At 43.4% G+C, this 26,513-nt stretch overlaps 2 protein-coding genes across 3 annotated transcripts in view; one reads left to right on the forward strand and one right to left on the reverse strand.

The window, feature by feature from the left end:
* The window catches only part of TRADD (TNFRSF1A associated via death domain), an 81,368-nt gene extending 64,654 nt beyond the window's left edge, over positions 1-16,714 (reverse strand). Inside the window, exon 1 of one of the 2 annotated variants that reach the window (XM_069965972.1) lies at positions 16,637-16,714. The gene's annotated coding sequence lies outside the window, so the exon portion shown is untranslated. The remainder of the gene's footprint in view (positions 1-16,636) is intronic. The other variant, XM_069965973.1, reaches the window with a different exon arrangement.
* FBXL8 (F-box and leucine rich repeat protein 8) lies at positions 10,954-24,311 on the forward strand. The gene is made up of 4 exons (XM_069965971.1): positions 10,954-11,077; positions 12,205-12,390; positions 16,542-16,727; positions 21,826-24,311. The coding sequence occupies exons 2-4, from the start codon at positions 12,332-12,334 to the stop codon at positions 22,823-22,825; spliced, it is 1,245 nt and encodes a 414-aa protein (XP_069822072.1). The 5' UTR covers positions 10,954-11,077; positions 12,205-12,331; the 3' UTR covers positions 22,826-24,311.
* The last annotated feature ends 2,202 nt before the right edge of the window (positions 24,312-26,513 follow it).

The following is a 26,513-nucleotide window of genomic DNA, read 5'->3' on the forward strand; positions in this document are numbered from 1 at the left end:
TGCGGATGATCTGCTCTAGTACATCACTAACCCCCAACGTTAAATGTCTCTTTGCCAAAGGACAAAGTGTCCGTCTTGAAGAGCCAATTTCCTTTACTTGGGCTAATATCTCTTTTAGGTACTTAGGAGGGAACATTGCATCAGATTTGACAAAAATGTTTTCCCTAAACTTCGGGCCCCTTTTTCTCTGCAATTAAAGCGAACCTACTTAAATGGGACCGTAAAGATTTCTCTTGTTTGCGTAGAGTGAATATTGCTGAAATGCATTTACTCCCTAGGCTCTTCTACCTCTTCCAGACAATCCCATTTATCTTACCCAGATGTTTTTTTTCTTCCCTTTCACGTATCTTCTCTTGCTAATAACTGCATGCCTTTCCATCCGTGAATAGCAAAAAAAAGATCTTGATTAGGCCTATAAGGGGAGGGGGGCTATCATTCCCATACCCTCTGTACTGCTATTTATCTGCCATATCCACTCAGATATTAGATTGCATACAGACTAAGCTTTGGGTTATTGGGGAAATGAAGGTCATTCTTGCTTCCATCCCATTATCAGTTGGGTTATGGATCTCCCCACCCCAGATGCCACATTTGGATATTGCTATCCAGCCTTTTGTCTCACAGGTTACGTTTGTAATTATTATGTTAGACTGAAAAAACTTTTGAGAGATCCTTTGACACCTGTTACCTTCAATCCAGCTTTTGCTCTTGGTCAAGTTGCTAACTGGTTCCTTCCATTTCTACAAACTAGATCTATCAGATTTTTCCATGTGGTTTCTTTTGCCTCATTGTTATCCTATAAGTCTCTGGTGCTAGAGCCTGCTCACCATCAGGTCTCTACTTTGCAGTACCTCCAACTGAAACATTTTTATGATACAGCTAAGACATGTGGTAACATGCATAGATCCCTTACCTCTTTTGAGGAGTTCCGTGTTGCTTCCGAACCATCTCAACACACAATATACATTTAGATAGGTGGGTTGGCTACTGTATGGGGCTCATTTTTGTAGTGCAAAGCATCGGGTGACACACACTGCTCTGCAGTGTGAGGAGCGCTGCTATGAAAAGGCAAGAAATGCTGCTTGAACGCTTATAGATACATTATTAGATATCAAGGATGGCCCACAATTGTGTACAAGTTTTTAATTTTGGCATAGTTAGGAGGTATATCGGCTGGCAGCAGATCAGGAGCTTGGGAAAGATAAAACAATAAGACAAGTTCAAAGGTGTCTATAACAAAATATTGTCCTTTTCCTGCAATAAAGTTTTGATACCATCTTATCTGGCCAAGCTAATGTGATATAAAACAGATATATTTACATTGAATCCAAGACGGAATGTGGCCAAGTGGAAGGTCATAGACGGGAAAGATGTCCCAATACTACTGACTCAAGACAAGACAAACAATAGAAAAAATGTATACACCTTTGTGTGACCAAAATAAAGGGCAGGCACAATTGGCAGTAATATAGTGTAAAGGTAACTGCACCCATGTATACAAGAATTGCCAGCCTTAGCTATGTGTGACCAGTGCAGTTGCACAGAGCACTATCCCTTAGGCTGCTTATGGGGAGTGATATTAGGATGGATGGATAAGCTTTTTACCCATTCATGGTGTCAGTCGCTGTTCTTTATGGGGGCCCACTCACTAGCTCTTTAAAGAGAACCAATCATGGACGAAAGTTAAAAAAATGTTATTCCCTAATTAGATGCAAATCATAATTTTATTGACATTTGCAAATATAATTAATTATTTTTATTGCCACGTTTTTGAATTATTCCCTTTTTACTTTCCTGTCTCGAGCCGACTCTTTTCAAAAGAGCCGGCGCGAGACAGGAAACTCCCATCATGCAGAGTGGCAGGAAAGGTTCCCATGATCCTTTGCCTGCCGCTCTGTTAATACACAGTGATCTCGCGCTATACAGCGCAAGATCGCTGTGTATTATCTAAAGTCCCTCTTCTCTAATCTATTTATGAAGATACAGACTGCCTCTGCAGTCTGTATCTTATACTTTACCTAATCCTCTTCTTCGGTGCAGCAAGGCCGGCGCCGCCATCTTGATTACGCCACTTGCGTTCCAGCGGTGGAACGCAAGGCCCGTACTCAAGATGGCGGCGCCCGGCCTTGCGGCACTGAAGCAGAGGATTAGGTAAAGTATAAGATACAGACTGCAAATGCAGTCTGTATCCTCATGAAGTCTATCTATGAAGATACAGACTGCCTTTGCAGTCTGTATCTTTATACTTTACCAGATCCTCTGTTCCCTGGATGTTCCGGCGGCGGCGCCATCTTGATGACGTCACGCTGGAACGCAAGGGACGTCATCAAGATGGCGGCGCCCACCGGAACAGCCAGGGAACAGAGGATCAGGTAAAGTATAAAGATACAGACTGCAAATGCAGTCTGTATCTTCATGAATAGACTTAGGGAGAGATGTACTTTCATAATAGGGACAGTTATATTTAGGTGATTGGTTCTCTTTAACTGTAAGCACTCATAATAAGCACTTACAGTTTAATGAGGTGCAATGACAGAACAAGCAGCCATTGATTTCCTGCCCTACCAGACACTCATGTGGGCATAGGGAGTGCCTGTGGTTTCAAGATGCTGCTTTCTCACCCTGAACTCCAGTGCTTAAAGTGTCACTGTCGTTTCATTTTTTTTTTTTTTGGCAGGCGAGTTTAAGAAACTTTGTAATTGGGTTCATTAGCCAAAAAATGCATTTTTATCATGAAAAAGCAGTTTAAAACTCTCCTTCCTGTCTTCATTGTTCTCTGGTAAAAGCTAGCTGACAGTTACTACCTGGGTGGACTTTCTACTCTGGGGGGAAGGGGGGATTACATACAGTCAGTAGCGTAATTTGGTGGGGGCAGAGGGGGCAGCCGCTCCCTTGCCCTTACAGGCAGAGGGCCCACTGAAGATTTGGCCAGTTAATGTTGTCTGCAAAAGCTATTACAGTACTGCAACCGCACAGCAGGTAAGTATGGCTTTTTTCCCTTAGTTTTTTAGTTAGGAGAAGACCTATGTGGGTGGGTGGGGCTAACTCCTGGGAAGGATGTTATCTATGGGGGTTGGGGTATGGGATGTGCTGGCTAACTGAAAAGGGGGTACCTAATTTGGAGGTACAGTAGTCTACTCATAGTGGTGGTGGTGTTGTCTAACCACCAGGATTACCAGGCAGATTACTGCTGGGAAAGGGGATGGCTGCATGTGGAATACATACCAGGGGGACTACCTACATGAGATGCTGCTGGAGGGAATGCCACATGGAGGATACTACCTTTTTTTTTGGGGGGGGGGGGGGGTTGCCAGCATAGAGAGGTATAAATGCTAGATAGATGCACAGAGGGGAGTCTAACTTCTATATGAGGGCATAGAAGGCCTTAACTACTACTAAGGGTGGATCAACTTTACCATAGGCCCCGGGCTGTTTACCAAACCTGGGCCCCCCAACCCTCTGTAACTATGGTAGAACTAGCATAGTGCTCATAGTACAGTACAGTTTCATGATGCCCTGAGTTGTGCAAAATTGCTGTAGAAAAGCCACAATTTCTTGCAAATCATAATAGAACTGTAGCCAGGAGACATTACACCACTAAAAGTATCAGTCTTTTTGGGTGGCCGTGGGCCCCGGGCTACCGCCCGAAGTGGACCTATTATAATCCGCTACTGACTACTACTACATGGAAACAGAGGGAAATAATTACTATATTGGGTCACCGAAGGCCTAACTACCATATGGATGCACAGAGAAGCTGAATTTCAACATGAAGGTACAGAGGGGCCTCACTACTATATGGGGGTGCACAGGGAGGGTCTATCTTCTATACGGAGGAACAAAGGGGGGTAATCAACTATGTTAGGGTATAGATGGTGGCCTTTTTACTATATGAGAGCATAAAGGGACCCTGTGAACTATATGAGGGCTAAAATTGGGTCTAAATACTACATGGAGGCATAAATTGGCTGCTCTCATATACCCTGCACACCATTATTATCGGGGCTGATTTCTCCTATTAAATGTATTGTCATGTATTGTTTCTATGGATTAATAAAGTAATTATTCCATTTAGTTATGTTGCAGTAGTCTGGCTTTTTTGTATATAGGTTATTTAGTATAGTTGCCTTGAACTCCATGAGACTATTTATTGTTATTACCCAGCATTTGTACTATACAGTTACTCTATTGGTACTGCGGGTATCCCCTTCTGGTGTTGCTAATTTGGTCTTTGACCATCAGCTATGGTGTAGTCATCATGCTGCCCAATAGATATTAGATAGATAGATATGAGATAAAGAGATAGAAGAATGGATGGATGGATGGATGGCTAATTAGGAAACAGACAGCTATGTATTTGCAAAGGTGGATAGGCCCTTTAATTTTTACATGGTTATATATGTGAAATGTAGAAAGTCTTTTCCACTGTTCTCAGTCCCTGTTCCCTGTGAATAATGTAGTAAATTATTCCCTTTATTATTTGGAAAGCATTGTCATCTAGTGAGGTTCCTTATGGGTAACATAATTGGGGGCCCACTGAGACTCACTTGCCCCCCCCCCCCCAGGCTGAACCACTAGCTACGCCCCTGCATACAGTAAATGGAGAATACCACTTACTACCTACGGGGGATGCCTACATGGAGGATACTACCTACTGGGAGGGGGGGGTAGCTACAGAGGGAAAACTACCTACTGGGGGTCTACTTACTATATGGATGCACAGGGGCTATAGCTACCATACAAGGGCATAGAAGGGCCTTATACTATATGGGAGCACAGAGGGAGCCATTACTATAACGCTTCACAGAGGGGACCTAACTATTCTATGTGGGCACTATCGAACCTAACTACTATCGGGGCACAAATGAGGCCTAATACTAAGCGTGCTGGAGCAAATAAACTAATATGTTTTTCTAGCAGATTCTACAGAGAAGAATTGAATGACTTGTTGTAAAGAAGGTTCCATAAAGGAAAGGCCTGCTGCCTATCAGTACCATCAGTGCCATCTTGAATGCTCCAGAGGACCTTGACTACTTTACTTTCTACTACCCTTGACGTAATTTGGAGGTTTTAGCAGACAAAAAGGGGTTGTCTGTTCTAGACTACCAATTTAACGGAGTCTCCTTCTGATTTGTAAGGGTGAAAAGGTACTTCCACCTAGCCATTAATAGGCTGGAAGAAATTCCAGCCAGATCTCTCTCAAATACGATGTAGTAAATTTATACTGTATTTTTGTTGTTTGGAAATCAGAAGCAATATACAAATTCTCAAACAGTGTTATATTGGTATTACCCTCTAAGCCCAGGGGAGGGGCAACTCTTCAGCCATGGCACCTTTGAGGTTTCCCCCATAGGGTTTTTTTTTCCTTGCCTGAGTGCACAGGAAGATGGTGCACTTGCAGCAGGCCCACTAGTTAAAGTCACATGACAGGGGCCCCCCTGAGCAGGCGCTCAAGTGACGACATTCAAGCACCAGTGCCAAGACCACAAGAGTGCAGAGAAAGGGAGATGCGCAGGACCCAGGTGAGTATAAATGTTTGTGTTTTTTTTGTTACATGCTATATGGAAGAGGGGCTAGCAAGAGGTGTGTACAACTAGAAGAGCTCACATTGGTCTATATACAACTGGCGGAGCACACAGAGGGTCTACTGTATATACAACTAAGGGAGCACACAGGCGGTCTATATACAACTGGGGCAGCACACAGGAGTCTATATACTACTAGAGGCAGCACTCAGGGGGTCTATATACAAATAGGGGAGCACACAGGGGGGTCTTTATACTACTGTGGGAGCACACAGAGGGTCTTAAACTGCTCTCACAGGTGGGTCAGAGGTTCCACCCCTCAGACACAAGGACCAGGGTACAATACCCCTTAGATATAGAGACACCCCCCCCTCCCCCTTTAAAATTTTACTTTTATACAGTTTACTTAATTGCCTATTTCTCCTCATGACTTTGATTAGACAACAAAACATGTAAGGAGGGTCTAATCATTGTGATTTTATTATAAGCGTTACATCCATTGTTTAGGGCCGGTTCACACTGAGCAAACACGATGCAATTCCGCAGCGTAGCTCTCCGCCGTGGAATCCCGCCGTGCTCAGTGTCCTGCTGTTAAGTGAATGGAGAGGGCGCACGCTCGTCCGCTGCCGCTGCTCGCCGCTCAAAGAATGAACATGTTCATTCTTTGAGCGGAGAGGAGAGGGAGCGGACGAGCACGCGCTCTCCCATTCACTCAAAGCAGCACACTGAGCACGGCGGGATTCCGCGGCGGAGAGCTCTGCCGTGGAATTGCGCCGTGTTTGCTCAGTGTGAACTGGCCCTTACTCAAGAAGCTCAGTACTGCAAACTCTGCTTGATACAGCAACAATTTATTTTATACCCGTATAAGGAAATATCTCAGTATAACATCTATAAATTACACTGGATGCACTGTTTAACCATTTTTCAGCCTTTATTTTCAAATAACTAACTAAAATAAGGTAACTATCACCTTTATCTGTATGTGTATATGTACTATATAGTCTATTATACTCCGATGCAGTTTGCTACTCGATGCAGTTTGCTGCGAGCGGCCGGTGGCTGAGGCTGGTGTGTGTGCTGTCATGAGTGCTGGCAGGAGAGACACATGCAGCCGCCAGAGGATGTGGTGTTTGGTGCTGACCAGAACCGGAAGACACAAAGACACAAGGGGGGGGGGGACATGGGAGCTGTCATCAGAGTCGGGAGAGACGCAAGCAGCCACTGGGGAGACTGTCAGGTGTCCTCCATCACTTCAGTGGGCAAAGTTATAATGGCTAATCCGGCCCATTGAAGAGACAGAGGATATATGATCCACGACACCAAGGGTGGGGGCCAGGAGGAAGGAGCGGTGTCGGAATGGACTCCATTGAGCTCATTTTTTGCATCCAGAGGGGGTGAGTTGGCAGAACAAGGAGCAAAAGGGTGCAGAACATATAAGTACTTGCTTTGACTAATATATTAAGCTGTGGGTGGGCTATTACATACTGTAAAAAAGATTTTTGGAGAATACCCCTTTAATGCTAATTAAACACTATTTGTGAATATAGCCTTCGCATAACATGGTAGGTGTGTCAATCTGTGCTGTCTACAATAGTGAGACTGCTGTAACCAATATAGTGACTAAGGGAACATTCACACATCCACAATATATAGTTTGTCCATGGACTATATGCGGACCTTGGAACTCCTAGTTCATATTCGTGCCACAGTACTAACATGCAGTGTCAGAACAGTAGCGCAAAGATCTGAATAGTCTCAAAGCCTCCAGCATCATAATAAATGATGATGCCAGGAGTTCCGAGGTCTGGTCTGCATTGTGTGTTCTGTGCACGGGCTGTGCAGTGTCGGACTGGGGTACCTTGGGGCCACCCTACATACATATACTGTACATAACCGATGCCAAACCTTTCATGTTAGTACAGTGTACTAATTTTTTTTTACATAAATCTGATAGTACATTCGGATTAAGGAATAATCTGACATTGTATACATGTACACATACTGAGATACACACACCTTACATACATACATCTAATCATACGAACACAGACACACAGACACTACCCAGCTCTTAAGACCCTATTGCACGACACGATTATCGGCTGTATTTGTCCGATATCGGCTGTTACGGCTGATAATCGTCTTGTGTAATAGAAGACAATGATCAGGCGACCTAAACCATGTCACCTTATCGTTGAAGTCGTTTGTCTTTCAACATGTTAAAAGACAAATGACAAATATAGCAGCGATCTGCTGCCGTTGTTCCGTGAAAAAAGAAGGCAGCAGGGCAACAGCAGACTGCTGCTATCTGCTTTGGGCTGCCCGGACGATCATCAAGCAATCACCCGGGCAGCACCCCCCCTGTACTCACCCACTCGCTGCTGACATGTGTAATAGCGCCGGCAGTGAGCAGGGAACGAGGAGCAAGCGAGCATTGAAGTTTTCAAGTTTATTATAAATGTATGCAGTGTGCAGGTAGACCCTACATAGAAGCATATAGACTAAAGAGAGAGTATACACTATCTCTATGTTTTACTAAATACAGTCTATGCTTATCTGTACAGTCTACATGCATCTATAATAAAATCTATAGAAAACTTCTAGAGAGCCTGCCATTTCTGTCTCTCTATAAACATCCATAGAACTACATTACATAATATACACTATATACATAATAGATGTGCACAGATACACACACTACACAGACACATACAGATAGCCACACTACACAGACATACACAGATAGCCACACTACACAGACACACACAGATAGCCACACTACACAGACACAGATAGCCACATTACACAGACACACACACACAAACACACACAGATAGCCACACTATAAAGACACACAGATAGCCACACTACACACACAGATAGCCACACTACACACACAGATAGCCGCATTACACAGACACACACACAGATAGCCACACTACACAGACAGACAGACACACACACAGATAGCCACATTACACAGACACACACACAGATAGCCACACTACACACACACACACACACACAGATAGCCACACACACAGATAGCCACACTACAGACACACACACAGATAGATAGCCACACTACACACACAGATAGCCAGACACACACACACAGATAGATAGCCACAAACACAGCGCCACACACACACAGACACACACACACACAGATAGATAGCCACACTACACACACAGATAGCCACACTACACAGACACACACACAGATAGCCACACTACACACACAGATAGCCACACTACACAGACACACACACACAGATAGATAGCCACACTACACACACAGATAGCCACACTACACAGACACACACACAGATTGATAGCCACACTACATACAAACAGATAGCCACACACACACACAGCCACACTACACGCACAAATAGACACACACACACACACACACAGCCACACTACACAGACACACACACAGATAGATAGCCACACTACACACACACAGCCACTCACACACACACAGCCACACTACACACACAGATAGCCACACTACACAGACACACACACAGATAGCCACACTACACAGACACAAACAGATAACAAGGATACACAAATATACAGAAACTCACACTGACTATATGCAGGAAGCTCCAGGCCTCCATTAGTCTCCATCTCCACCTTCTTCTGTGCAGCCTGCAGCCTCTCCCCCTTCTCCCCCGACAGCACACAGAGCAGCAGGAGGGGGGAGACATGACTGCAGGGGGGAGACATGACTGCAGGGGTGATGGAGGGGGCCTGCTACTGCTTTTCTGTGCAGCTTTCTGCCTCTTCCTGCTGCCACACATGAGGGTTTGTTTACAGTGAGGACAGAGGGAGCCTCTAGTGACAGGCAGGAAGAGAGCCAATCCGGGAGCTGATTAGGACGGACCATACCACTTACAGTGCAGGGGGAGGGGGGCCCATGACTTTACAGTAGTGGAATGAAAGAAGGGGCCCTGCTGCCGTTCTTTTATCACTAGAGGACCATGGAAAGCAGCTGAGGGCCCCTTGATCTCCCGATCATAGGGAGAGGCTTAACAGGAGGCCCACCTCCAGCACAGGGCCCTTCAAAGGGGGGGGGGGCGCATCGGGGGATCCCCCGGCTACCCGGTGGCCCAGTCCGAGCCTGGGGCTGTGTATTGCAGATGGCCCCTTAGGGTTACGATACTATTCGATTATTGATTGCGCAACTAGGAACCACTGTCTTATACTAACTGTTAAACAACTCCATCACTTTTACTGGATGGATTTCTTGCGACTGCTGGGTGGCCTTTTCACTCATGAGCCACCCCATTCCCGCAGCTGCTGTGTTGTGGATGCAGACAATTGTGGTTTACTTGTATGAGTGATTGAGTCGCATGACAGGCAGTACAACACAGTGATTTTAACCTTTAAACAGAGATCTACATCAGGAGGATTTCCAGATATAGTCCACTGTATAGGTATGTGTTTTTCAACAAGTAAAGTCAGTGTAGTCAGCACTACAGCTAGGGCCGCTTTTGCCATGAGGCAGAATGGCATAATCTTCCTCGCTGCTGTCACTTTAGTTATGTTTAACTTAACAAAAATGACAGCAGCCACGGCTCCGGTTGCCAGGTGTTCACCTCTATCCCCAATGTCCCGGAGCCCACGCTCACCTCTGTCCCTATGTCCCACTGGGCACAGTCCATGACGTCACCCGGCAGTTCTCATCACCTACTGTACCTCTGCAGTAAAATGTAATATACTGAGAGGTTGTTGCTGGGTGGTGTAGTGCAACCTTAGGGCTCACCTTCTGTAACCTTCCTGTCACGGTGGGGTCAGAAGGTGCCAGGGCCCTTCTCCTCTCAGCATATACACAGGGGAATATCTTTAATAAAAGTCTTTACATAATAGCGGTGCAAGTATGGAAACTTTACCTGAAGAATAACTATATACAATCCAATACAGGGGCATCTGATGATGAATATATGTTGGCTTGATCAGAGTCCTTAGCTCCAGGAGGGGGTTACCTTGGTTATTATAACTTGGACTTGGTAGATAGATTGCAGGAATAGCGTAGACAGACCTGTTCCAGGGACTTTGCTGTTTCCAGCCTTTATAAGTTACGTGTGAATAGATACTTGAAGTTACTGACTTGAAAGAAATGACGCTGTCAACGCTCACTAGCAAGCAGGAGGAAGACGCATGAACACACTGACTTGAGAGCCAGGAAGATATGGACAGTGAATGGGAGACCCTCTAACACTTCACCAATCCGACAGCAGGCACTAATAAATACAGAGAATGTCCTACTGAGACTTTGACGACACGTATTAATCCTTATACTTGCCTGGAAACAGGTTAGGAGACTGAACCTCAAGCCTGACAGGATTACTGAGGTGATGCAGGGAGGTTAGATGTGACTCTGGCCAAGCCAGACTACCAACTGTCAACTGTCAAGACCTGCACAGCCCTCTGGGTAGAAGGGGGGGGCAGATGAGGTTTTGTGATGGGGCAGCCGTATGAGGTTTGCCTCAGGCGGCAGAAACCCTAGACTCAGCCCTGACTTCACTAATAAGCATCAGGTGTGTACCTGACTTGTTGGGAAAGCTGGGTGGTGCTAGCTAAATCTTCAGTGAGAAGGCAACAAATGTAATAAAGAAACTGTAGCTGCACTCACCCTTTTGATGCCTTCCCTGGCTCTTTATTTTTTTCAAACCAGCACAAATAAGGTGCGAATAGCTGTGGGTAGACGTCAAACAGGGTAAAAGATATGTCTGTTTGGCTTATAATTCTACAGACCACTGTAGTCCATAGACTGTGATGAGTAGAAGCACAAGCCAGTGCCAAACAGACCAATACTATGTTCACCAAGGCTATGTTCACACTATGTAAAACTACGGCCATAGTTTTGCGGGGTGGGACATAGCTTTATTTTTAATGAATTCAGTGAATTCCAGCCGCAGAAAGACCTGTCAGTTCACACAGTGAAGCAAGCGGCTCCGGACGCTCACTTCACTGTATGCTAGGGGAAGCACTGATGGGGGCGCACGCTGATGCGCCCGCATCAGAGCTCCGCGGTCGGAAAGATCACCTGGACGGTATTTAAGTACCGGCCGAGATAATCCGGCCAGAGACCGGCCGTTCTCTAACGTAGTGTGAACATAGCCTTACCCTGTTTGGCATCTGCCCACATGTACCAGCACCTTATTTGTGTTGGTTTTCACGAAATAAAGAGTCAGTGAAGACATGAAAAGGGTGAGTGCAGCTACTGTTTTTTTTTTTATTAGGATTTTTTTTCTATGCAGTTGGAAAAAATAGGTATACCAGACTACGTGGTTTCACATATGGCATTTTTTTAGGGAGTGCATGGTGTTTTTTTTTTTTTGCTACAGCCAGATGTTAGCTGAGAGTTAATAGAGAGATATACAATGTTTTAATGTTTGTGAACCTTTTTTTTTTTGTCTGTGACAGTTTTCGCAGCTATGGTGTTTTTTCACCTGGTTTGAAGCATTCTTTGTCTCATAGACCTGCTGTAAATGCATGTGTAAATGTGTCTTAGCATTTGTGGTTTTTTACCCACATTCTTTAAAAGAAATTATGACTTTGTAATGCGAAAATTTCAGCTAAAAAAATTAACTGTGTTTGTCCATAGCAGGATGTGCACCAAGGTTTGATGTACTTTTAAACTTTAATCTAATCCACTCTGCAGATGTACCAAGAAAAGTCAGAATAGACATCGCTGTTGTACAAGTAAAGTACTTTCTGAATCTGTGTCTGCTCACACTCCTGGCTGTTCTCACTATTGGCTGCTTGGGTCATCTGACAGCAATCCACCAATGCTAGCTGACGGGAAGAATGCAGCTCTTGATTCAGGAAGTGTCAGTTTTGCACGCTGGTGAGTATTATGGGTGTGTAACGACTGCAATACATAAGGAATTGTACTGATCTCATTATTGTGTGCAGATCAGATTTGACACTGCAGTTATGTGACCTTCTGTGTAGTAACCATATACCTCATGTGGTGTGTGCTCTGATTTAGTAACCCATTGACATATAAAGATATATATTGCTACCATCAAGCTTCATTAACCTCTTCAGCAAATGCTGCAGAAGACACGTGGCACACACCATTTCTTTTTATGATAATGGAAACTATTTATGAATAGTATCAAGTATCAGAATTATTTGCAGTATTGTATTTTAGGCACAAACTTGGGATACCAGGGATATTTTTTGTGTTTTTTTCTAGCAGATTTTCAAGCTTTTTCTCAGTTCAGCGTAACTTACCATAAATGTTTTATCTGGTGTTTTATCCTATGCGTTTTTTTAGTCCAAGTGTAAAGTCTCATATAAGTCATTCTTTATGATACGATTGCAGGATTTCTATTGAACAATTGGGGAAAAACACCTGAAAAAAATGCCAATATGCATATAGAAATTACATTGTTTTGTGTTTTTACCGCTCTATTGAAGTCTTAAGTGCTGAAAGCAGGCCCTGCTGGGATTAAAAAAAAGCAAATGCACAGATTACACAAAACTACCCTACAAAAAAAAACAAAAAACACCATAGCAAAAAACATCATGTAGGTATTGCATGTATTTTTTCCCAGCTAGCATCTGTGTTCATCCTAAATTGATTAGGCTTATTGTGTTACAATTTATAACACCCCATTTCCCCCCAGATTCCATATTGTTCATATGGTTTCCCATCATAGGCCACACCTGCACAGTCTGTTCTTGCCAGTGTATAGCATGGGAATTAGAGCACACATATTGCAAACTGACAAAGAAAAGTACAAACTTTTGCAAAAATGTCTGGATGCAAACTGTTTCCATCACAGGAGTCTGCTATCTACGTGCTAAGTGCACAACACCTTCAAGTGAGCCTTAGGCCTTATTCACACGTCCCGTAATTTACGGATCCGTATTTCCGTATTAGTGCACATTGATGTCTATTGGGCTATTCATCAGTAGATGAAACGGATGAAAATATTACTGAACGTGTGCACAGGGCCGTTTCTAGGTAATTTGGACTACAGGGCAAATCTTGCTAAAAGCGCCCCCCCCCCCCCCCCCTCCAAAAAAAAAGTAATTCCGTGACTCACAGGTGACGTCTTCTTTAATCTGAGGCGTCACTTCTCTTTTCCTCTCCTTTTGGCCCAGACCGCCATGATGATTTCCTGCAATTCATCTTTTCTGAACCTGCCAGACAGACATCTTAGGCTCCGCACTTTTACAACAACTTCCACTTTTTTGTGTCATGTGCAGTGAAGTAAGTAGCTATGTGGATTGCCCCCTGTATGTAGGATCCCCTGCTGTGCCCTTATTTAGTAATAATCCCCCCTGTGCTTCCCCTCATAGTAATAATCCCCCCCCTGTCCTCCCTCCCATAGTAATAATCCCCCCCTGTGCTTCCTCCCATAGTAATAATCCCCCCTGTGCCCCCCCATATTAATAATCCCCCTGTGCTCCCCCCATACTCTATCCCCATAGTAATAATCCCCCTGTGCTCCCCTCCATAGTAATAATCCCCCTGTGCTCTATCCCCATAGTAATAATCCCCCCTGTGCTCTGCCCCATAGTTATAACCCCCGCTGTGCAGTCCCAAAAGTAATAATCCCACGTTTGCTTCCCCCCCATAGTAATAATCCCCCCTGTGCAGTCCCAATAGAAATAATCCCCCTGTGCTCTATCCCCATAGTAATAATCCCCCTGTGCTCTCCCCATAGTAATAATCTCCCTGTGCTCCGCTCCATAGTAATAATCTCCCTGTGCTCCCCCCAATAGTAATAATCCCCCTGTGCTCTATCCCCATAGTTATAATCCCCCTGTGCTCCCCCCATAGTTATAATCCCCCTGTGCTCCACTCCATAGTAATATTCCCTCCTGTGCTTCCCTCATAGTAATAATCCCCCTTGTGCTCCCCCCATAGTAATAATCCCCCCTGTGCTCCCCCCATAGTAATAATCCCCCCTGTGCTCCCCCCATAGTGATAACCCCCCTGTGCTTCCCTCCATAGTAATAATCCCACCTGTGCTTCCCCCCATAGTAATAATCCCCTCTTTGCCCCCCATAGTAATAATCCCTCCTGTTCCCCCTATAGTAACAATCCCCCCTGTGCTCCCCCTCATAGTAATAATCCCCCCAGTGCTCCCCCTTATAGTAATAATCCCCCTGTGCTTCCCCCTTATAGTAATAATCCCCCTGTGCAGTCCAGATAGTAATAGCCCCATATAGGATAGCCCTCCCCCTGTGTAGCCCCCCATAGTATAGACCCCCTGTGTAGCCCCCCATAGCAAGGCCCTCTCCTCGTGTAGACCCCCAAAGTATATCCCTCCCCCCGAGTAGCCCCCCATAGTATAGCCCTCCCCCCGAGTAGCCCCCCATAGTATAGCCCTCCCCCATGTAGCCCCCCATCTGAATAGCCCCCCATAGTATAGCCCTCCCCTTATGTAGCCTTCCATAGTATTGGCCCCTTTGTAGCCCCCACATTACAGCAATTATGAGCGGGGAAAAAATACACTCACCTCTCCTGGATCCTGCAGCAGCGTCCCCTTCTGTCTGGCAGCTGATCCTGCAAGCACAGTGAGCTTCCGGCACAGGAAGTCTGCCACACACCGGCCCGGAAGCTCACCGCTGTAGCCCCTCGACTTCTCTCCTCAGCTGCGGACATGTGACGTCATCACGTCACATGTCCACCACCAAACAGGAGAGGAGAAGTCCGGGCACGGCGGGGCTACAGCGGTGAGATTCCGGGCCGGTGTGTGGCAGGCTGCCTGTGCCGGAAGCTCAGTGTACTTGCAGGAGATCCGGCTACCTGGAGGGACCCTGCCGGGCGGGGTGGCGGCTATCTGGGCAGATGATGGGGCGGGTGGCTGGGCGGCCAGCGCCCCCTAGCTTTTGCCGCCCCGTGCAGTTGACCGGCCACTAGAAAAGGCCCTGCGTGTGCATAAGGGCTTACTAGGTTACCCCCCCCCTCCCATTACCAAAAGGGAATAACGACACCTGAAGCACCTTGTGTTTTCTTTGCACTCTGTTTATGGGAAGTGTAGGCAGCATTAGGAAATCATCTCAGTGTGGAAATAGAAATCAGTGCAGCTGAAAACCCATACCTGCCATTTTAGCCCAAACTGGTAACTGAGCACAGTTGCAGCCGGACATTACTGTTCTATGGCCAAATCTACTTATGCACACTCACTTTATTATAAAATTACATTAACACTATGTTTTGACCCTATGTCACAAGTAACCTGACATATACCACAAGGTTTAATGGGCTGAATGCAGTTATATATTGACGGCATTAGGTTCATTTCTTGAGTGTATACTTTGGGCAGGACTCAAGCTAGGTTTGTTGCACTTGTTAGTCCTGCACTGACAATGTACATGTTTGTATTAGATGTTTACCCTATTAAAGGGGTTATCCAGCGCTACAAAAACATGGCCACTTTCTTCCAGAGACAGCCCCACTCTTGTCTCCAGCTTGGGTGGGATTTTGCTGCTCAGTTTCTTGAAGTGAATGGAGCTTCATTTCAAGCCGCACCTGAACTGGAGACAAGAGTCGTTTTTTCTCTGAAAGAAAGTGGCCATGTTTTTGTAGCACTGGATAAACCTTTTAAAGGCGATCGGCCCACACTATATGTGAGGTATATTTTTTGACCGGTTGCCAATATATACCTGCACAGTCTGACCAAAACATAGAATTGATGGCCTCTAAGAAATGCTTTAACTGACTCTATATAAACTGGGGGATCAAGCTGTCTCTATCTACTACTCCTGAGCTATTCCACACAATAAGGAAAGCACCTATAGGGTTAGACACACCTGCTCACAAGCAGCCTGTCCACTGTTAAGTAAGTTATTCATAGATCTGACATGTGAAACCACTCCTTAAATGGCAGGCTCTGCTTACGCCTCACCTTTTACCTTTTAAGAGCTGTAGGCTTGTTTAATCAATGCTTCAGGAGATGGAAGTACAGGAAGGCTGTGCCTTGTTTTGCAATATCCGGTACATGGAGTACTTATTATCTAACATTTACTTTACAGGTTTTACTACACAGGTTCACCAGTAACTGTCACAATGTCACCACAATGGAACTACATGCCGCAGGAGATTCTTGCAGAAATATTTTACTACTTACCTCTTACAGATCGCCGCTCTGTTTCCAAGGTGTGCCAGTCCTGGGCCATGGCAGTGGCATCAAACTCTGTCTGGCACTATACAGAAATCAGGTAGGTAATGAGTTAAATTAAAGTAATAGCTTGAAAAATCAATCTCATAGTATATTAATGGTAAAGCTCCTGGGAACGCACAGAAAACCTGCTATAATGCAACTTGATATCTAAATATCTAGACCTAAACCTTTATACCCACTGTAGTTACAGCCCTGTATTGCAGTTACACCCCAGATTTTTTCATTTTTAATATCTAGAATACAGGTTTATTAAATGGCATTTAAATCTCTATGGGGTTACTGTTCACCATTGTTATATCTTTACACAATAACTTTCATTACAATAGCATGCAGCTTACAAAAAAAGAATGATTATTGTATTAAGGATTTCCCTGGGTTAGTTGGAGTAAATCCATCCTTTTAATGTACAGTATACACATCCCAGCACTTGCCTTAACTCATTGTTCCATACATGGCGACTCCTACGTGCAGTGGGGGGCATTTTTCCTAACCCCTCTTTCACTAGCAGCGTTTCTTTCTTAACTATGGTACTTCCTATAGAAACCCTCTTTACCATTAACTGCACTATTTGGAACTCTCTGTCTGTAACAAACTCACTCATGACATATTTATTTCTAAATTTTTCCACCTGCTGCCTCTCACAGAAATATAGTCTCACCTGTCGCTCTGACCTATGAAGGCTTACACCTCACATATACTTATAGACTGGAGAATAGACAAGGTGGAGGAGTGAGTGTACTTCTCTCTCAATTTTCTCTTTTATCTAATGCCCCCACTTGCTCACCTCATCAGTTTCTCGATCATTTCTCTACCTGGCTTCCTTAGTTTCTGTCTTCTGATATTCCTGCTCTTATCAAATTCTCATCCTCCTCTTGACATCCTAACCTCACTTACATACAGAAACCTTTGTGTCATAAACACCCAACAACTCTTATATGCTGTACTGTCATCACTGCCTCCTATCTCTACCCTTTCCTGTAATAATTTGGCTGCCAAACACTACCATGACACGCTCAAACCCACCTGGACAAAGTTGCACCACCCATACCCCAAACAGCCTGAAACAGATGGGCACAGCCCTGACACACATTTAGAACTAGTTTTATCTACAATGCTCTAGGTGTGCCGAACATTTATGGAGGAAATAAAAAATTGCAGCGGTCTTTCTCTGCTCTTCACTGTGCCAAGCAATCCTACTATACCACTCTCTTCTCTGTCCCATAACCCAAAAAGACTCTTTGATACCCTTAACTCTTTCCTCAAACCCAAATTACAGACACCCATTACTAACCTCTGTGCTGAAGACTTGGCCTCCTACTTCAGATAGATACCATCTGTCAGGAAATTATCTCCCAGTCCCCAAGTAGTGTTGTTCCTCATTCCTCTCATTTTGTCATTTATGATATGCCTTACACACAGCGTTTTTTTGGTGTGGCGTTTTTCTCTCCTTTCTCGTGTTTTTGAGGCTCTGTGGCAGTTTTTCCAAAATGCAACATGCTAAGGATTTTGTTTCCTTTGCAAACTGGGGCGTTTTTCTCCTATAGACTTTAATGGACGTCTTCTGCTTCACTAAAAAACACCATAGCCTATGTGTAGGGCATTTTTAGTGGTGTTTTTTAGCCAGAAAAAAGTCAATCTGGCTCCCAGGGGGTAAGTTAACCCCCTGTGGGCCAGATTGTGCTCATTGGGAGATGAGGTGGGGTGGCAAGAGGTGACAGTCTGGTCTCCAGGGGGTTAAATTTACCCCCCTGTTGGCCAGACTCTGCGCAATTGGGGGGGCATGGGGTGATAATTTGGTCCCCAGTGGCTAAATTATTATATGGTTAAATTATAATTTTTTTTAACCTGGCTGCTTAACATGGGGGAAGCCTACATGCTTTTTTAAAAATAAATATATATTTTTTAAAAAGCATGTAGGATCCCCGCCATGTTCATAACCAGCCAGGGGTTGGAAAACCAAACAGCAGCAGCCTAGCAGTACCAGGGTGGGAAGGGCCATTTATTTTGACCCTCCCAGACTAATAATACCATTCAGAAAAAAACACTCCTACACGCCTCGTTGACAATTTGTATTGAATCCTCACTTAACCCTTTGGGGACCAGACTGAACAATGTGAACCTAGCCTGAAAGGTAGCAAGGAGAAAACAAAAGTCAAAAAATGAAAATTGGAATGTGGTGGGAAACCAGCCTAACAGTCATTGAAATTGTCAAACATTTTGTTTTCACATTCTTTTTATTAAAGATTTTTTTCATGACAAAAAGTTAAAATTTGACATTGCCATTTCTCAACTCCCAAACCCCACCCCGATCCCATAACAATCGTAACTTTTACGAAACAATACCACAGAAGTATTCAGATACAAAGCACTTTACTACATGGCAGGCGGAGGGTACAACATCTTAAAGCTCTACAATCAACCCTTGTAAGTAGTCGTACATAAGGTACCAATGCTGGAAAAAGAATATGTAGCCCAGCCATGAAATACTTAGGAGAACCAATTGATCCCACTCCACTGCGTCTGCTACTTAATCAACATTACTAGAGCCTACTTCCCTGCACCCTCCCTCTTCCAACTTGTCCTATAGCAACCCTACTGCCTCAAATTAGGTCATGGCTTTGTGTTTGTTATAGATGCCGTTTTCTAGCTTTATAATATCATCCAGCCTAGCCGTCAACTCATATAATATTTTATATGAATTGATGGTTCCTGTCCAAAGCTGGTGAGGTTTTCTATGGGGATTTGCTACTATATTGGACAATTCCTGTCACAACTAGAGGTGGCAGCAGAGAGCACTGTGTAAGACCGGAAAGAATACACCACTTCCTGCAGGACATACAGCAGCTGATAAGCACTAGAAAACTGGAGATTTGTAAGTGAAAGTAAATTAAAATCTGTATAACTTTCTGACATCAGCTGATTTGAAAGAAAACATTTTTAGCAGAGTTCCCCTTTAATCCAGGGAACCCTATCATCCCAAATCGCATCCCCATAAAGAGATTGTATTCTTCAAAACTGTTTTTCTAGAACCCACACTGGCGCATTGTGTAAAACATAAAGGAACTGGGAATGATTTTAGTCAGGTTGACCCTCCCAACTAAAGAGATGGGGAGCTTATGCCAAATCTTTACTTTATCCATGGACCTGGCTAAAATAGGTGTCAGTCTCAGAGCAAGATACTTAAAGTGACACTGTCACCTCCTTTTTGCATTCTGACATCTCTACACAGGTGTAAAGGGTAAATTTAGCGGTTTTCATACCCTATTTTATATCATACCTCATGGTGCTTGTTCAAGTAAAAAGTCATCTTTTATCAACTGCAGATTGAGTTAAGTGGGCAGGGCCTCGTGGCATTAGCGCCACTTAGCCCCGCCCACAACACCACAGTTGCCCCGCCCCCTCGCTGGCCATTGAAACAGGCTGGCCGAAAGGTCTAGACCCCACCCCCTTCACGTCGGCCAACCAATGGGTGTCAAGGGGGCGGGCCAATGTACCGTTGTGGCGCTAAGTGGCGCTGGCGCTTGTGGGCTAAGTGGCGCTAATGACGCGAGGTCACACCCACTTAATACAATCTGCAGTTGATAAAAGGACACTTTTTACTTGAACAAGCACCATGACGTATGATATAAAATAAGGTATGAAAAACGCTAAATTTACCCTTTACACCTGTGTAGAGATGTCAGAATGCACAAAGGAGGTGACAGTGTCACTTTAATATCTGGGTCAATTTGGATTCCCAAGTATCTAAACTGAGTAACTATGAGGACACCCAGCTCATCTACTTCTGAACGTGAGGGAAGTGGATCAAGGGGTAGTAACGCTGACTTGTCCCAGTGAATTATTAGAATACGTAATTATACTTTCACTTTGTTGAAAAACATTATGGTTAGCCCCATCCATAAATGGCTGATAACAGAGGACAAAGACTGCATTACAAGCAGAAATTAGTAGGTGAAACAAATGCATTTAGGGTCCATTTACACAGAAAGATTTTCTGCCAAAGATTTGAAGCCAAAGCCATGAATGGGTTTGAAAATAGGAGAAATCTCAGGCTTTCATATATGACCTGATCTCTGTTTATAGTCTGTTCCTGGCTTTGGCTTCAAATCTTTAGCAGATAATCTGTCAGATAAGCTTTCTGTGTAAATGGACCCTTAGTGGTGTGTATATAAAGCAATTTATTTTAAATTTATTTGAGGTAGTCCCACCTCAGTGCACCAAATTGCCTAATTAACATATTCATTACAATCGAGTTTTAATAAGACAGTGCTGAGGATGAGAATTACCTTAATTACATTCTGTTCAGTGTTCAGTGTGCTGTGGGAACATAACAGCAGGTTAGAGTCTTCCCTGTACACAAAGGGGTTTTATATAGGTTTATGCTTTGGGACCAGCTGAATCAGCTCGGCATCTCTGTGTCTCCCACTGAGGTTACACATGACAACTGGGACAATCCAAGGGTTGGAGTTACAACACAGCCCAACCACCTCTCTTAGAGCTGAGAGCTGTGGTTGGGGACCTAGGCAGTGAGCTCTCAACACTGCAGAGAAAGGAGCCAAATTACAAAAGCAAGCAATTTTGCTAATGCAAATGTAAGACAGTACATATATACAGTACATATATACATACAATGTAAGACAGTACATATATAGTATATTCATATAATGCCTATATAGGGCCAGGCAGTTCCCAAATATAACCCAGACCATCAACTTGGTTAAAGGTGAGATGACCAGCTAATGAGGAATTTTAGAGTAGATTGTATGACGGGGCTGGTGGAGGTTCTGAAATGGTGGGACCTATGGTGTTTGAGTCTGTTCCCCATAATTACTAGCTAACAATCTCCATTGCCTCTTGTAACTTTATGAATGAAGACCAAAAAATGTTTTCTTCTATATGCCTACAAGACTGAAGAGCTGACAAGCGGGTTCCAATCTTCTTTTCTAACTGTTAGTGAATCATGAGTTTAAGGGAAAACTCTGACTGGGAAAAAGTTTGGTGAAATAGCTGTAGATAAGTGGTTAGCACTTTTATGACTGTGATTATCACATCATATGCATGGAATCTGTAATCCATATAATCTATATGAATGAGTATTATTTTTACTAACAGCACACATTTCCATTCTTTTTTAGTTGGGTATCAGATGAAGAACTTCTATCAATAGATGGTCTACAGGATTTTCTTGGACAGATAAAGCAACTGAAGATTGTCTTTGACCAATCAAAAGAAGCAACACGGAAAAATGTCACACAAATTCTGAATTGTTTGGCCAAAGAAAGCAAAAAGTTGGAGAGTTTGAATATTGCATGTTGTGGAGAGAATCCATATTTCTACTCAGGACTTGAGATTTTGGACAGCATCATGGAGCTGTGTCGCAAAGAAAGTCAAATAGACCTTCACCACATTGACTTAAGGAAACTGCCCTTTACTCTTAGTGATGGCTTTACAAGACTCATAGCTACTGGGAGCCCCAACCTGTGTAGTTTGTACATCAACAATAGAACGTTAGTTTGTAAAGTAACTCCTGACACTCTGATAGAGGTTTTAAGAGTATGTCCTAAACTGACCACTCTTGGTGCCTTCTGTTCCAGTCTGTCTGAAGATGTATTTCAAGAACTGATGAAACCAGAAAGACCACCCTTTCGACAGCTGGATATTTTGTGTGAGCGTCTAGACAAATACACTCTTGCTATTTCTGATGAAGTTTGGGGAGCCCTCCATCAACGTCACCCCTCTCTCTCTGTGGATCTAGAGTTTGACCACACAGTCCCAGCCTGGAAAATTCCAAGAATCTTAAAGCCAAATATCCCAGTGGCCACATTACAGCTGAACACTTACAATGAAATGACTAATCAGCTAAAATTTATCAGTACTCATTATACTGGTTGCCTGCGAAAACTTGTCATACAGACAACCTCCTCAAGCGCTCTCAACTCATATCTTATTGACTTAGCTGGGAAATGTACTAAGTTGGAGGAAATTCATTGCTATTGTGTGGTGGACCCAGATGTTATTCAAGCCTTTCTGAAGAACTGCCCACATTTGAAGAAGTATACACTTAAAGTTGTTAAAGAGAAACATCCTTGGAAGGCAACCTATCACCAACCAGCATCTGAAACACCTTCGACTTAAGTCGTCTATATTATCACAACAAGCTGATACCAAACATATTTATGCCTGCAAAGTAATCTCACTGACAACAGTCTATATAGTGCAAAACATCCACCAAAGAGGACCAATAAATGGATTTGTAGGACCAAAGTAACATCAATGGCCCAGATTGACCAAACTGTACAATAGAGACTGGTGTAGAACTGCCTATAGCAGATAATCACAGCTCAGTTTTCATTCAATTCTGGTAAAATAAAAGTTGAGCTGTGACTAAAATGGTAGGTTTACATTATTCTCTTATTTTACAAGGTTTGATAAATCTCGGACTATGACTTACAGGGCCCCAAACTTTCTATGCATTAACATAGGACACAGAGTTGTGGCCCACGAAACCCAGTTGCATTTAATTCTCCAATGATAGGACTAGTTCACACTGAGTAAATTCAGCAAAATTCCGCGGCGGAGCCCTCCCACTGCCGGTGACCCACATTGTCTGTATAGGAGGGTGCGTGCGAGCCCTCCCATAGAGATGCCGTTTGACACTGAGGCCGGCGGGATTCCCCGGCGCAGAGCTCCGCCGCAAAATTCCACCTCATTTATTCAGTGTGAACTGGCCCAAAGAATGAAAATAAAATCTGTGATCTCCTGTTTGTATAATTTTAATAAATGAGCCCCAACTCATTGCTACTCAATGCAACTGAAATTCATTGGATGAGAAAAGTCAATGGTAACTGACAATAGGCAGGCAACTTAAACAACAAACTGTTGAGGTTGAGTATGGATTCACACAAAGTTCATCTTGCCATAAACCATGATAGATTATACCACTACCTGGTAGCACTATTGTGACATTTAGCTAGAATTGTTTACAGGGGCATTATTGCTTATGTCTATTATTGCACTATTGAGCAGGGTATTTTGATGGTACTATTAACAAGGCATCCTGGCTGGTTTTATATTATTGTGTTATTAGTATACTTTGTAGGGTAATTATTTATTAATTATAGAAGCACTGTTTGGCAACATTATCTACTTACTCTTTATAGTGAAATGATTTACATATTAAAGAGAGCACTGACTGTCGTGTGCAAATATATGTATGTGTGCTCACTGTATAACCTTACCTATAAATCATGTGAAAATAATCCAGAGTAAACCCCTGGTTAATGACTAAATGACAGGGGCCTGCTCTGTGTCTTGCTGCGTTTAGAAGGCACACATAGGGAGCAATAATATGACAGAAAGGTAATGATACATGTTCAGGATGTATGATAATGCTATACTGCTGCCCTGTGTCTAATGCTCCTGCAGCTTTTATTAAAGTTTATGTCTGAATACCCAAATACTCCTTTATGCCCTAGATGTTTTTTAAAGTAATGTACAATTATGAAATAAGACTTTTTTTATGTTTCGAATTTATTAAGTATGCCACCTCATTTCTGTGCCTTATAACCTGTTAACATATACCAAATGCCATGATATTAAATAAAATCTTAATTTGATTTAACATGAATTTGTTTGTTAATAGTAACAAATACTATTGGAAGCATTTTAAAGAAAACCTGTCACCTGGCAGTGCATTCTATTTTAAGACCACTGTAAGATGTAAGAGTAGGGGAGCGCTCACACACAAACATTTGTAAAATAGTTGAGTAGTCAGAAAGAAGACTAGAAATGATTAAGCTGTACTAGATAAAAGACTGGAAACTGCAGTTCAGTTTTTCCAAATATAAAATAATGCACTTGTGTGAAAGGAATGCTCTAAATTGTAATGAAAGTTCAGTCTTAGCATAGACTTTAGAAGAGAAGGACTTAGGGGTAGTGGTAAATCTGTAAAGTCTGCTGTAAAGAAGGGAAAGAGGGGGCATGGTCGAAACCTTTATGTAAAAGGGCTAAATAAGGTTCAGAAGGTTTTTTTTTGGTTTTTCATTTTTTGCTGGGTGATGTCAGCCACAACTTTTATTATATCGCAACCACATAACTCGAACAAACTGGCATGCACGATACCTAAACCACATGTTGCAAAAGCGAACAGTGTGCACTCCCATTTTACATGTCCGAGATGCTACCAAGTGCCTTTTTTAATTATTACATTTATAATTCTTCAGTATATAATTATTTGTAAATAAACTTTTTCTCATTATATATCTTTATCTCATATGGAAAAGGAAATCCAGCACCAGACCAGCAGGATACGTAAATTAGTATTTCTTTATTATAAATCTTCACGTCGGGAACAGTATATACAAAAGTTGACGCGTTTCAGCGCTTCTCGCGCCTTGTTCACAACTATGCATGATAAATGTAGACCCCCATTACTTTTTATAGGGTAATTTCATACATCACGTGTTCAACAAACAATTAAAAAAACACATAACACATGTTAAAAGAACACACAAGCTTGGTAGCTATTCATTGACCCTATGAGTACTAGACACAGAATGCAAAGTCGAATCATATACTGTCAGTCTACGTCAATGCACTGCCAGCATATATATTATAGTTTATAGCGAAAAAGTATCATATCCTATACAATATACATAGATTTTACATATAACCTTTTAACGGCGGTCACTAATGGGCTTTATTTCCGATGCGTACGCCTTTTAACGACGTACGCATCGGAACGAATAGCCGCCCGGCGGCGGCTGCAGAGCGGGTGATCAGCAGTCAGTGTGACCGCTGACACCCTTCTGTAACTGCCCGGAGCGGAGGATTCTCCGCTCCGGGCAGTTGAACCCGTTAAATGCCGCTGTCAAACCATGACAGCGGCATCTAACGGGTCCACGGCGCCGCGGGACATCGCGATCACGTAAGTGGACCTGCGGCGCCGTCTGGTCCTCCGATGTCTCCATGGTGATCCCGGGGTCCTAATGAAGGTCCCCGGGGTCACCATGGAGATGCCTCATGCTGACAGGGGTGGCTGTGGCTATAGCCTGTCAGCATGAGGCATGCTACAATACATTGCAGTACATCAGGTATCTAAGTATTTTACACTAGTGTACAGTAATGTACACTAGTGTAAAAGTTAAAAAAAGTTAAAAAAAATGTGCACCAAACACAACACAGCCCCCCCCAGCCCCCCCAATAATAAAGATGCATTACATTCCCTATACCCAATAAAACGTCACATAAAAGTGATCAAAAACACAAATCCTATACATATTTGGTATCGTTACGTCCGTAACGACCCAATCTATAAAATTATATCAATAATTATATCGCACGACACACGCTGTAAAAAAAAAAAAAAAAAAACAGTACCAGAATAGCTGTATTTTATCAATCCACTTTAGAAAATTCGTCATAAAAGAGATCAACAAGTCATATACATATAAAACTTGGTATCAATAGAAACTACAGATCTTCCCGCAAAAAATAAGCCCCAAACCAGCTCTATCGCGCGAAAGATAACGCTATGGATCTTGCAATGCGGCAACAGTTTTTGTGGGTTTTTGCTAGGAAGATAGTTTCTATTGCTCCAAAGTGATAATAGTTAAAAAAACCTACACAAATGTGGTATCGCCGTAACCGTAGCAACCAAGAGAATACATGTATTATGTTATTAGTGACCGCCGATACGGATTTTTACGGCGATCACTAATGGGCTTTATTCTGCTGCCATCAGCTCTTTTTGGCGATGGTGCAGAATAGTGCAGCGGCGCCGGTAATGCCCGCAGCCCCCTCCTCTCAGCTATCGGAGGTAGCT

The sequence above is a fragment of the Dendropsophus ebraccatus genome, chromosome 4 (genome assembly GCF_027789765.1).
Source record: "Dendropsophus ebraccatus isolate aDenEbr1 chromosome 4, aDenEbr1.pat, whole genome shotgun sequence".
NCBI lineage: Eukaryota > Metazoa > Chordata > Amphibia > Anura > Hylidae > Dendropsophus > Dendropsophus ebraccatus.

Coding starts and splice junctions, on each gene's coding strand:
- FBXL8 (XM_069965971.1), top strand. CDS start 12,332: ATGCTAGCTGACGGGAAGAATGCAGCTCTTGATTCAGGAAGTGTCAGT. Junction 12,391..16,541: donor AGTGTCAGTTTTGCACGCTG/GTGAGTATTATG, acceptor TTTACTTTACAG/GTTTTACTACACAGGTTCAC. Junction 16,728..21,825: donor TGGCACTATACAGAAATCAG/GTAGGTAATGAG, acceptor ATTCTTTTTTAG/TTGGGTATCAGATGAAGAAC.